The sequence below is a fragment of the Oncorhynchus clarkii genome, chromosome 11 (assembly GCF_045791955.1).
Source record: "Oncorhynchus clarkii lewisi isolate Uvic-CL-2024 chromosome 11, UVic_Ocla_1.0, whole genome shotgun sequence".
Lineage (NCBI taxonomy): Eukaryota > Metazoa > Chordata > Actinopteri > Salmoniformes > Salmonidae > Oncorhynchus > Oncorhynchus clarkii.
In genome coordinates this window covers 6013158-6025889 of record NC_092157.1, presented here as the reverse complement: position 1 = coordinate 6025889, position 12732 = coordinate 6013158, and the positions used below count along the sequence as shown (strand labels likewise).

Here is a 12732-nt window from a genome sequence, read left to right as displayed (position 1 = left end):
GTTTTCTGGTATTTTATTAGAATCCCCCATTAGCTGTTGCTATAGCAGCAGACACTCTTCCTGGGATTCCACACAACACATAAAACATAATACAGAACATGAATAGACAACAGCTCAAGGACAGAACTACATCAATATATAAAAAAGGCTAAATACAGTATATTTGTTTATATCCCACATTCCTCCAGCCGTCATCTCTCTACAGAGTTCACTATAACATGTCATCATAAGATAGTATTCTATCATGGATGGATATAATGAGTCCAAACCAGTTTTCTCTTCCTGAAGGAGTGACGAACAGAATGGCACTAACCCGCCCACCAACCCAACACGCCAACCCAACCAACAACCCCCCCGCTCACCCACGCAACCCAACCCAACCCAACCCCCCCCCCCCCCCCCCAACCCCCCAACCCCCACCAACCAACCAACCAACCCAATCCAACCCCTTAGGGATCTGGACAGAAGTAGTGCACTATATATGGGATAGGTTTCCATTTGGGAGTCCACCTGTTCAATGTGAGATCAACTTGCTCTGGCCCCAGTGTCTTGTTGATTTACAGTAACACCATTGTCTTAGGTCAGATAGCGTGTCGATTCTGCCTGCAGGGGACGAGAGTTGCGTAGGAGTGGTACCATTCCGACAGCGACTCACACTGTCATTAAAGACTGTCAGTATAGACAGTATACACCTTGTTGATATACAGCTAGAGAAAAACACTGGGATAAAAACACAGAGAAAACACTCAAATCTAAAGAGGCTGAGACTGAGACTCATGAGCATGGAAATGTCTGCCTGTCTGTCTGTCTGTCTGCCTGTCTGTCTGTCTGTCTGCCTGTCTGTCTGTCTGTCTGCCTGTCTGTCTGTCTGTCTGTCTGTCTGTCTGTCTGTCTGCCTGTCTGCCTGTCTGTCTGTCTGCCTGTCTGTCTGTCTGTCTGCCTGTCTGTCTGTCTGCCTGTCTGCCTGCCTGTCTGTCTGTCTGCCTGTCCTCTGTCTGTCCTCCATACTGGAGCAGTTGTATAGAGGATGAAAGGAGGAGTGTCCTGGACACCTGGGATGCATCCTAAATGGCAATCTATTCCCTTTATAAAAACATCTTATTTGAAAGTATTTTTTTCCATTTTGAAAAACTGTAGTGCACTATAGAAGGGAATAGGGTGCCATTTGGGACACAAACAGGATCCATCTGTTTTGCCATCCAGGGGCGGCATGTGGTTAGAGTGTAGAGGTGGCAGGTAGCCTAGTGGTTAGAGTGTAGAAGTGGCAGGTAGCCTAGTGGTTAGAGTGTAGAGGTGGCAGGTAGCCTAGTGGTTAGAGTGTAGAGGTGGCAGGTAGCCTAGTGGTTAGAGTGTAGAGGTGGCAGGTAGCCTAGTGGTTAGAGTGTAGAGGTGGCAGGTAGCCTAGTGGTTAGAGTGTAGAAGTGGCAGGTAGCCTAGTGGTTAGAGTGTAGAGGTGGCAGGGTAGCCTAGTGGTTAGAGTGTAGAAGTGGCAGGTAGCCTAGTGGTTAGAGTGTAGAAGTGGCAGGTAGCCTAGTGGTTAGAGTGTAGAGGTGGCAGGGTAGCCTAGTGGTTAGAGTGTAGAGGAGGCAGGTAGCCTAGTGGTTAGAGTGTAGAGGAGGCAGGTAGCCTAGTGGTTAGAGTGTAGAGGTGGCAGGTAGCCTAGTGGTTAGAGTGTAGAGGTGGCAGGGTAGCCTAGTGGTTAGAGTGTAGAGGTGGCAGGTAGCCTAGTGGTTAGAGTGTAGAGGTGGCAGGTAGCCTAGTGGTTAGAGTGTAGAGGAGGCAGGTAGCCTAGTGGTTAGAGTGTAGAGGTGGCAGGTAGCCTAGTGGTTAGAGTGTAGAGGAGGCAGGTAGCCTAGTGGTTAGAGTGTAGAGGTGGCAGGTAGCCTAGTGGTTAGAGTGTAGAGGAGGCAGGTAGCCTAGTGGTTAGAGAGTAGAGGTGGCAGGTAGCCTAGTGGTTAGAGTGTAGAGGTGGCAGGTAGCCTAGTGGTTAGAGTGTAGAGGAGGCAGGTAGCCTAGTGGTTAGAGTGTAGAGGAGGCAGGGTAGCCTAGTGGTTAGAGTGTAGAGGAGGCAGGTAGCCTAGTGGTTAGAGTGTAGAGGAGGCAGGTAGCCTAGTGGTTAGAGAGTAGAGGTGGCAGGTAGCCTAGTGGTTAGAGTGTAGAGGTGGCAGGTAGCCTAGTGGTTAGAGTGTAGAGGAGGCAGGTAGCCTAGTGGTTAGAGTGTAGAGGAGGCAGGTAGCCTAGTGGTTAGAGTGTAGAGGTGGCAGGTAGCCTAGTGGTTAGAGTGTAGAGGCGGCAGGTAGCCTAGTGGTTAGAGTGTAGAGGCGGCAGGTAGCCTAGTGGTTAGAGTGTAGAGGTGGCAGGTAGCCTCATGGTTAGAGTGTAGAGGTGGCAGGTAGCCTAGTGGTTAGAGTGTGGAGGCGGCAGGTAGCCTAGTGGTTAGAGTGTAGGGGTGGCAGGTAGCCTAGTGGTTAGAGTGTAGGGGTGGCAGGTAGCCTAGTGGTTAGAGTGTAGGGGTGGCAGGTAGCCTAGTGGTTAGAGTGTGGAGGCGGCAGGTAGCCTAGTGGTTAGAGTGTAGAGGAGGCAGGTAGCCTAGTGGTTAGAGTGTAGAGGCGGCAGGTAGCCTAGTGGTTAGAGTGTAGAGGTGGCAGGTAGCCTAGTAGTTAGAGTGTAGAGGAGGCAGGTAGCCTAGCGGTTAGAGTGTAGAGGCGGCAGGTAGCCTAGTGGTTAGAGTGTAGAGGTGGTAGGGTAGCCTAGTGGTTAGAGTGTAGAGGAGGCAGGTAGCCTAGTGGTTAGAGTGTAGAGGCGGCAGGTAGCCTAGTGGTTAGAGTGTAGAGGTGGCAGGTAGCCTAGTAGTTAGAGTGTAGAGGCGGCAGGTAGCCTAGTGGTTAGAGTGTAGAGGTGGCAGGTAGCCTAGTGGTTAGAGCGGTGGACTTGTAACCGAAAGGTTGCAAGATCGAATCCCCGAGCTGACAAGGTAAAAATCTGTCGTTCTGCCCCTGAACAAGGCAGTTAACCCACTGTTCCCCGGTAGGCTGTCATAGTAAATAATAATTTATTCTTAACTGACTTGCCTAGTTAAATAAAAAATATGTTGTGATCTGAGAGGAGAAGTATCTCCTTGCCGCAACTGTATTGGAGGTCACAGTCCAAGATTCCTCCCCCCTCTTGAATTTTTTCTCCAATGGGGTTTGAGAATGAGGAGAAAGAGTGCAAGAAATCAAGGAAAGATGAATTGATGATGACTGTTGAGGGTTGAGTAGGTTAACCCTAGTCTCTCCCGCTAGACAGCTGCTGTGAGAAGAGACTGGGTGAGGGGGACAGGCAGGTGGTCAAGGCTTGGTCTCTGTAGGTAACTGAGGCTCTGGTGAGGCTGCTGGAGTGGGTACGATAGAGAACCAGGAGGACATGGCTGACTTAGCGCTGCTCAGAGCTACACCCACCGACTGACCTGGAGGATGGAGACAGGAGGGATTAGATATACATTATACAGCGCATTTGGAAAGTATTCAGACCCCTAGACCGTTTCCACATTTTGTTACATTACAGCCTTATCTAAAATTGATTAAATATTTTTCCCTCAATCTACACACAATACTCCATAATGACAAAGCAATAATTAATTTATCTTTTTTTTGTGTGCAAATTTATAAAATATAATAAACAGAAATATATTATTTACATAAGAATTCAGACACTTTGCTATGAGACTCGAAATTGAGTTTCCATTGATCATCCTTGAGATGTTTCTACAACTTGATTGAAGTCCTCCTGTGGTAAATTCAATTGATTGGACATGATTTGGAAAGGCACACACCTGTCTATATAAGGTCCCACAGTTGACAGTGCATGTCAGAGCAAAAACCAAGCCATAAGGTCAAAGGAATTGTCCGTAGACCTCTGAGACAGGATTGTGTCGAGGCACAGATCTGGGGAAGGGTACCAAAACATTTCTGCAGCATTGAATGTTCCCAAGAACACAGTGACCTCCATCATTCTTAAATGGAAGAAGTTTGGAACCACCAAGACTCTTCTTCTGGAAAACTGAGCAATCGGGGGAGAAGGACCTTGGTCAGAGAGGTGACCAGGAACCCAATGGTCACTCTGACAGAGCTCCAGAGTTCCTCTGTGGAGATGAGAGAACCTTCCAGAAGGACAACCATCGCTGTAGAACTCCAACAATTAGGCCTTTATGGTAGAGTGGCCAGACGGAAGCCACTCCTCAGTAAAAGGCACATGACAGCCCACTTGGAGTTTGCACCCGACTTGAACCCGATTGAAGATCTCTGGAGAGACCTGAAAATAGCTGTGCAGTGACGCTCCCCATCCAACCTGACAGAGCTTGAGAGGATCTGCAGAGAAGAATGGGAGAAACTCCCCAAATACAGGTGTGCCAAGCTTGTAGCGTCATACCCAAGAAGACTCGGGGCTGTAATCGCTGCCAAATGTGCTTCAACAAAGTACTGAAAAGGGTCTGAATACTTATGTAAATGGAATATTTCAGTTTTTTATTGGTAATACAGTTGCTAAAATTTCTAGGCTGAAACGTAATAAAATGTGGAAAAGTCAAGGGATTTTAATACTTTCCTGAATGCACAAAATTACAGTAACTTTCCCAAAAATCACAGGTTTTCCAGACATTTTGTTTGCAGGATTCTGGTTTTCCTGTTAGTATATCTGTCTGTTTGTCTCACTGGGGAAGGGTTGGCTAAAGAGTGTGTCTGACTGTCTGTCTGTCTGTCTGTCTGTCTGTCTGTCTGTCTCACCGGGGAAGGGTTGGCTAGAGAGTGTCTGTCTGTCTGTCAGTTTGTTTGTTTGTCTCACCGGGGAAGGATTGGCTAGAGAGTCTGTCTGTCTGTTTGTTTGTTTGTCTCACTGGGGAAGGGTTGGCTAAAGAGTGTGTCTGACTGTCTGTCTGTCTGTCTGTCTGTCTGTCTGTCTGTCTGTCTGTCTCACCGGGGAAGGATTGGCTAGAGAGTCTGTCTGTCTGTCTGTTTGTTTGTTTGTCTCACTGGGGAAGGGTTGGCTAGAGAGTTGGATTGTCTGTCTCACTGGGGTAGGGTTGGCTAGAGAGGCTGACTCGGTCTCACCTACTGCCTTCCCAGTCTGCACAACACTCCGACTGGTGGTGATCACAGCTGCCCCCATCTTCTTCCCGCGCTCACTGTTCTGCACCGAGCTGAAATTGAGAGAGAAAACAGAATGGCTACTCAGTCACAACCAACCATCAGGAACCCAGAAATAAACCCTGGGTAGCAGTGTCACATTTCTCTGCTCTTCCAAGAAACAAAACAGTAGTGGTCTATCTGAATGTTCTGGGTGTTACTACAACTCGTTATAGTAGTGAGAGAGGTTGAGAGATCTAATCATCCAACCTGAGTAGCCGGATGTTATCCCGGGTACATTTCACAACAAATATACAACAAAATCCAGCTTGGTTGTATCTTTTTAATGTCAACACACATTTCAACATTACAGTGCCAAGATTAGAGGTCGACCGATTAATTAGGGCGACTTCAAGTTTTCATAACAAATCGGTAATCTGCATTTTTGGTCGCTGATTACATTGCAGTCCACGAGGAGACTGGGGGGCAGGCTGACCACCTGTTACGCGAGTGCAGGCAGCAAGGAGCCATGGTAAATTGCTAGCTAGCGTTAAACTGATCTTATAAAAAACAATCAATCAATCCTAACATAATCACTAGTTACTACACATGGTTGATGATATTACTAGTTTAACTAGCTTGCCCTGCGCTGCATATAATCGATGCGGTGCCTGAAATTGTGTCACTTCTCTTGCGTTCTGTGTATGCAGAGTCAGGGTATATGCAGCGGTTTGGGCCGCCTGGCTTGTTGCCGAACTGTGTGAAAACCATTTCTTCCTAACAAAGACCGTAAATAATTTGCCAGGATTTTACATCATTATGACATAACATTGAAGGTTGTACAAATGTAACAGCAATATTTAAACTTAGGGATGCCACCCGTTAGATAAAATACGGAACGGTTCCGTATCTCACTGAAAGAATAAACGTTTTGTTTTCGAAATGATAGTTTCCGTATTTGACCATATTAATGACCTAAGGCTCGTATTTCTGTGTGTTTATTATATTATAATTAAGTCTGATTTGATATTTGATAGAGCAGTCTGACTGAGCGGTGGTAGGAAGCATCAGGCTCGTAAACATTCATTCAACCAGCACTTTCCTCTGTTTGCCAGCAGTTTTTTGCAACGCTTGAAGCACAGCACTGTTTAACTTCAAGCCTATCAACTCCCGAGATTGGGCTGGCAATACTATAGTGCCTATGAGAACAAACAATAGTCAAAGATCTATGAAATACAAATGGAATAGAGAGAAATTGTCCTAAAATAACTACAACCTAAAACTTCTTAACTGGGAATATTGAAGACTCATGTTAAAAGGAACCACCAGCTTTCATATGTTCTCATGTTCTGAGCAAGGAACTTAAACGTTAGCTTTCTTACATGGCACATATTGCACTTTTACTTCTCCAACACTTTGTTTTTGCATTATTTAAACCAAATTGAACATGTTTCATTACTTTTTTGAGACTAAATTGATTTTGATGTATTATATTAAGTTAAAATAAATGGGTTCATTCATTATTGTTGTAATTGTCATTATTACAAATATATATAATAATACAAAAATAAAACGGAATAAAAATCGGCCGATTAATCGGTATCAGATTTTTTTTTGGTCCTCCAATAATCGGTATCGGCGTTGAAAAATCATAAATCGGTCGACCTCTAGACCAAGATGGTCACTAGTCCTGGTCTAATGATTGGATAAATACAACCATCAACTCTTATTAACCTCAGTGAGAAGAGGATAGATGAGCATTACGGAAATGGCTTCAGCTTGCAATCTGATTGGCTTGGTATAAGTTTCCCGATATTACTTAGCCACAGACCAATTCAATCCTCACACATCTACAGGAGTGCCTAGGGGGTAGGGGGCTAGGGTGTATGGTCTAGGGGTCTATTTGGAATTCAGCTGTCGTCCCTTCCACGTCAACATCAGTGCCAAGAGGAGAGATATTCTACATCCCTCCTGCCCCAGGCCGGCCAGAGGAGAGATATTCTACATCCCTCTTGCCCCAGGCCGGCCAGAGGAGAGATATTCTACATCCCTCCTGCCCCAGACTGGCTAGAGGAGAGATATTCTACATCCCTACTGCCCCAGACCGGCCAGAGGACAGATATTCTACATCCCTCCTGCCCCAGGCCGGCCAGAGGAGAGATATTCTACATCACTACTACCCCAGGCCGGCCAGAGGACAGATATTCTACATCCCTCCTGCCCCAGGCCGGCCAGAGGAGAGATATTCTACTGCCCCAGGCCGGCTAGATGAGAGATATTCTACTGCCCCAGGCCGGCTAGAGGAGAGATATTCTACTGCCCCAGGCCGGCTAGAGGAGAGATATTTTACATCCCTACTGCCCCAGGCCGGCTAGAGGAGAGATATTCTACTGCCCCAGGCCGGCTAGAGGAGGGATATTCTACTGCCCCAGGCCGGCCAGAGGAGAGATATTCTACTGCCCCAGGCCGGCTAGAGGAGAGATATTCTACTGCCCCAGGCCGGCCAGAGGAGAGATATTCTACTGCCCCAGGCCGGCTAGAGGAGAGATATTTTACATCCCTACTGCCCCAGGCCGGCCAGAGGAGAGATATTCTCCTGCCCCAGGCCGGCCAGAGGAGAGTTATTCTACTGCCCCAGGCCGGCTAGAGGAGAGTTATAGAACCCATTGCCCTTTATGGTTGTGAGGTCTGGGGTCCTGCTCACCAGCCAATAATTCACATAATAGGACAAACACCAAATTGAGACTGCATGCAGAATTCTGCAAAATTACCCTCTGTGTACAACGTAAATTGGAGAGAACACCCAACCAAATCATGAGAAAACAAAAAGATAATTACTTGACACATTGGAAATAAAAACTAGAATGCTATTTGGCCCTAAACAGAGAGTACACAGTGGCAGAATACCTGACCACTGTGACTGACCCAAATAAGGAAAGCTTTGACTAGGTACAGACTCAGTGGGCATAGCCTTGCTATTGAGAAAGGCCGCCGTAGGCAGACATGGCTCTCGAGAAGACAGGCTATGTGCACACTGCCCACATAATGAGGTGGAAACTGAGCTGCACTTCCTAACCTCCTACCAAATGTATGACCATATTAGAAAACACATATTTCCCTCAGATTACACAGATCCACAAAGAATTTGAAAATAAACCCAATTTTGATAAAGTCCCATATCTACTGGGTGAAATTCCACAGTGTGCCATCACAGCAGCAAGATGTGTGACCTGTTGCCACGAGAAAAGGGGAACCAGTGAAGAACACACGCCATTGTAAATACAACCCATATTTATGCGTATTTATTTTCCCTTTTGTACTTTAACTATTTGCACATATGACATTTTAAATGTCTTTATTATTTTGGAACTATTGTGAGTGTAAGGTTTACAGTACATTTGTATTGTTTATTTAATTTTTGTTTATCTACTTCACTTGCTTTGTCAATGTAAAACATATGTTTCCCATGTCAATAAAGAACCTTAAATTGAAATTGAATTGAAAACGAGTGAGGAAAAGAAAGAGAGAGAGACAGAGAGAGAGAGACAGACAGAGAGAGAGACAGACAGAGAGAGAGACAGACAGAGAGAGAGAGAGAGAGAGACAGAGACAGACAGAGAGAGAGACAGACAGAGAGACAGACAGACAGACAGAGAGAGATAGAGATCGTTCCATTGATCAGTGAAACACTTCAGGTCCAGGAAGCTTGTTGACTGGTGGGCGGGGTCTGACTAGGGGGCCCTGATGACTGACGGCTCCACTGACAAATTAGTGCACAGGAAAAAGCCCACATTGTAAACATTTGTCCAATCTGTGTGGGTTAACTTCAGCCCTCTGTGTGAGACGGTGGTGAGACATGGGTCGTATTCAGTATGGGACAAAACGTTTAGAAAACAGAATGAAATGGGAAGGAACACACTTGTCCAATAATAACACGGATTTCCATTTTCTGTTGAAAAAGAGTTTGCTACGTTTCCCTACTGAACCTGATCTAATTTTATCTAACCTGTTTTCTTCAGTCCATCTGTCAGTGACGGGAGGGAAGCCTTACACAATGCCAATCAACACATGCCTCTGACACATCTAAGACAGTCACAGAGGAAGGAGACACATCGTGTCTCAGATGAAGCTGAAAACCCCAGTGTTTTTGTGTAGAAAGGAACCCGGGCTACAAAGCTGAGGCAGGAAATTAGCTGCATTTATTCCAACTTCCTGTCTGGTGGATGCGTGATGGCCCCTTTGAACATAACATGGGTAGTGCACTATAAAGAGTTTATAGTGCAGGAGATACTCAGCCACACACCCCCTTGATTTAGCTAGGCAAGTCTGTTATGAACAAATTCTTATTTTCAATGGTTAACTGCCTGTTCAGGGGCAGAACGACAGCTCGGGGGTTTGAACTTGCAACCTTCCGGTTACTAGTCCAACGCTCTAACCACTAGGCTACGCTGCCGTCCCTGACTCTACTCCCAGAGTTTATAGTGCAGGAGACACTCAGCCACACACCCCCTTTGGGCTCCCGAGTGGCGCAGTGGTCTAAGGCACTGCATCTCAGTGCTAGAGGCGTCACTACAGACCCCAGTTCGATTCAGTGTTTGGGAGTCCCATAGGGCGGCGCACAATTGGCCCAGCGTCATCCGGGTTAGGGCTTGGCCAGGGCAAACAAATAAGAATTTGTTCGTAACTGACTTGCCAAGTTAAATAAAGATTAAATAAAATATGAAATTCAACACCCAAATGGCACTGTATACTCAATAGGGCTCTGGTCAAAAGCAGTGCATTACGTAGGGAATAATGAACCCCTCGTGTTCAGCAGTCACTTCGTCCCCGTTGCCGACCTCACGACCACAACGCACTCCTCTCACCTACATTTGAAGTCGGAAGTTTACATACACCTTAGCCAAATACATTTAAACTCAGTTTTTCACAATTGCTGACATTTAGTCCTAGTAAAGTTAGGATCACCACTTTATTTTAAGAATGTGAAATGTCAGAATAATGGTACAGAGAATGATTTATTTCAGCTTTTATTTCTTTCATCACATTCCCAGTGGGTCAGAAGTTTACATACACTCAGATTAGTATTTCGTAACATTGCCTTTCAATTGTTTAACTTGGGTCAAACATTTTGGGGAGCCTTCCACAAGCTTCCCACAATAAATTGGGTGAATTTTGTCCCATTCCTCCTAACAGAGCTGGTGTAACTGAGTCAGGTTTGTAGGCCTCCTTGCTCGCACACGCATTTTCAGTTCTGCCCACAAATTTTATGTAGGATTGAGGTCAGGGCTTTGTGATGGCCTCTCCAATACCTTGACTTTGTTGTCCTTAAACCATTTTGCCACCACTTTGGAAGTATGGTTGGGGTCATTGTCCATATGGAAGACCTATTTGTGACCAAGCTTTAACTTCCTGACTGATGTCTTGAGACATTGCTTCAATATATCCACATAATTGTCCTCCCTCATGATGCCTTCTATTTTGTGAAGTGCACCAGTCCTTCCTGCAGCAAGGAACCCCCACAACAAGGCACCACCACAACAAGGCACCCCGTGCTTCACGGTTGGGATGGTGTTATTCGTCTTGCAAGCCTACCCCTTTTTCCAGTCTGTTATATCTGGAGTATTTCTCCTGTCTTATCCAGTGTCCTGTGTGAATTTAAGTACGCTCTCTCTAATTCTCTCTTTCTTTCTCTCTCTCTCTCGGAAGACCTGAGCCCTAGGACCATGCCTCAGGACTATCTGGCATGATGACTCCTTGCTGTCCCTTTTCCACCTGGTCGTGCTGCTGCTCCAGTTTCAACTGTTCTGCCTGCGGCTATGGAACCCTGACCTGTTCACCGGACGTGCTACCTGTCCCAGACCTGCTGTTTTCAACTCTCTAGAGACAGCAGGAGCGGTAGAGATACTCTGAATGATCGGCTATGAAAAGCCAACTGACATTTACTCCGGAGGTGCTGACCCTCTACAACCACTGTGATTATTATTATTTGACCATGCTGGTCATTTATGAACATTTGAACATCTTGGCCATGTTCTGTTATAATCTCCACCCGGCACAGCCAGAAGAGGACTGGCCACCCCTCATAGCCTGGTTCCTCTCTAGGTTTCTTCCTAGGTTTTGGCCTTTCTAGGGAGTTTTTCCTAGCCAACGTGCTTCTACACCTGCATTGCTTGCTGTTTGGGGTTTTAGGCTGGGTTTCTGTACAGCACTTTGAGATATCAGCTGATCTAAGAAGGGCTATATAAATACATTTTATGATTTGATTTTTCCTCCAAACATAACAATGGTCATTATGGCCAAACAGTTCTATTTTTGTTTCATCGAACCAGAGGATATTTCTCCAAAAAGTAGGATCTTTGTCCCCAGGTGCAGTTGCAAACCATAGTCTGGCTTTTTTTATGGCGGTTTTGGAGCAGTGGCTTCTTCCCTGCTGAGTGGCCTTTCAGGTTATGTCGATATAGGACTCGTTTTAGTGTGGATATAGATACTTCTGTACCTGTTTCGTCCAGCATCTTCACAGGGTCCTTTGCTGTTGTTCTGGGATTGATTTTCTCTTTTCGCACCAAAGTTTGTTCATCTCTAGGAGACAGAACGCATCTCCATCCTGAGCGGTATAACAGCTGCGTGGTCCCATGGTGTTTATACTTGCGTAGTATTGTTTGTACAGATGAACGTGGTATCTTCAGGCTTTTGGAAATTGCTCCCAAGGATGAACCAGACTTGGTCTACATTATTTTTTTTCCCCCTGAGGTCTTGGCTGATTTCTTTTGATTTTCCCATGATGTCAAGCACAGAGGCACTGAGTTTGAAGGTAGGCCTTTCTGGAATTTTCCAAGCTATTTAAAGGCACAGTCAACTTAGTGAATGTAAACTTCTGACCCACTGGAATTGTGATACAGTGAATAATAAGTGAAATAATCTGTCTGTAAACAATTGCTGGAAAAATGACTTGTGTCATGCACAAAGTAGATGTCCTAACCGACTTGCCAAAACCATAGTTTGTTAACAAGAAATGTGTGGAGTGGTTGAAAAACGAGTTTTAATGAATCCAACCTAAGTGTATGTAAACTTCCGACTTCAACTGTAGCTACACCTCTGAACTCTCACTGTACCAATGCAAAGCAGCCTTCACAGTAATGCATCAGGTTGAGAGCTTCAAGTTCCTCGGTGTCCACATCACCAACAAACAAGAATGGTCCAAACACACCAAGACCGTCATGAAGAGGGCATGACACTGTAAGGTCTACTACACCTGTTGTATTCAGCATTTAACTGTACGGTCTACTACACCTGTTGTATTCAGCATTTCACTGTAAGGTCTACCTACACCTGTTGTATTCAGCATTTCACTGTAAGGTCTACTACACCTGTTGTATTCAGCATTTCACTGTGAGGTCTACTACACCTGTTGTATTCAGCATTTCACTGTAAGGTCTACTATACCTGTTGTATTCAGCATTTCACTGTACGGTCTACTACACCTGTTGTATTCAGCATTTCACTGTAAGGTCTACCTACACCTGTTGTATTCAGCATTTCACTGTAAGGTCTACTACACCTGTTGTATTCAGCATTTCACTGTGAGGTCTACTACACCTGTTGTATTCAGCATTTCACTGTGAGGTCTACT

General features: G+C 45.5%; 1 protein-coding gene across 1 annotated transcript in view; it reads right to left on the bottom strand.

Moving 5' to 3' along the window:
- The window catches only part of LOC139420135 (late secretory pathway protein AVL9 homolog), a 49363-nt gene continuing 36631 nt past the window's right edge, over window positions 1-12732 (bottom strand). Inside the window, exons 15-17 of the mRNA XM_071169897.1 lie at window positions 5088-5176; window positions 2046-3448; window positions 1-1530 (exon numbers count right to left, since the gene is read on the bottom strand). Coding sequence (XP_071025998.1) covers window positions 3330-3448; window positions 5088-5176 — 208 coding nt within the window. The 3' untranslated portion in view covers window positions 1-1530; window positions 2046-3329. The remainder of the gene's footprint in view (window positions 1531-2045; window positions 3449-5087; window positions 5177-12732) is intronic.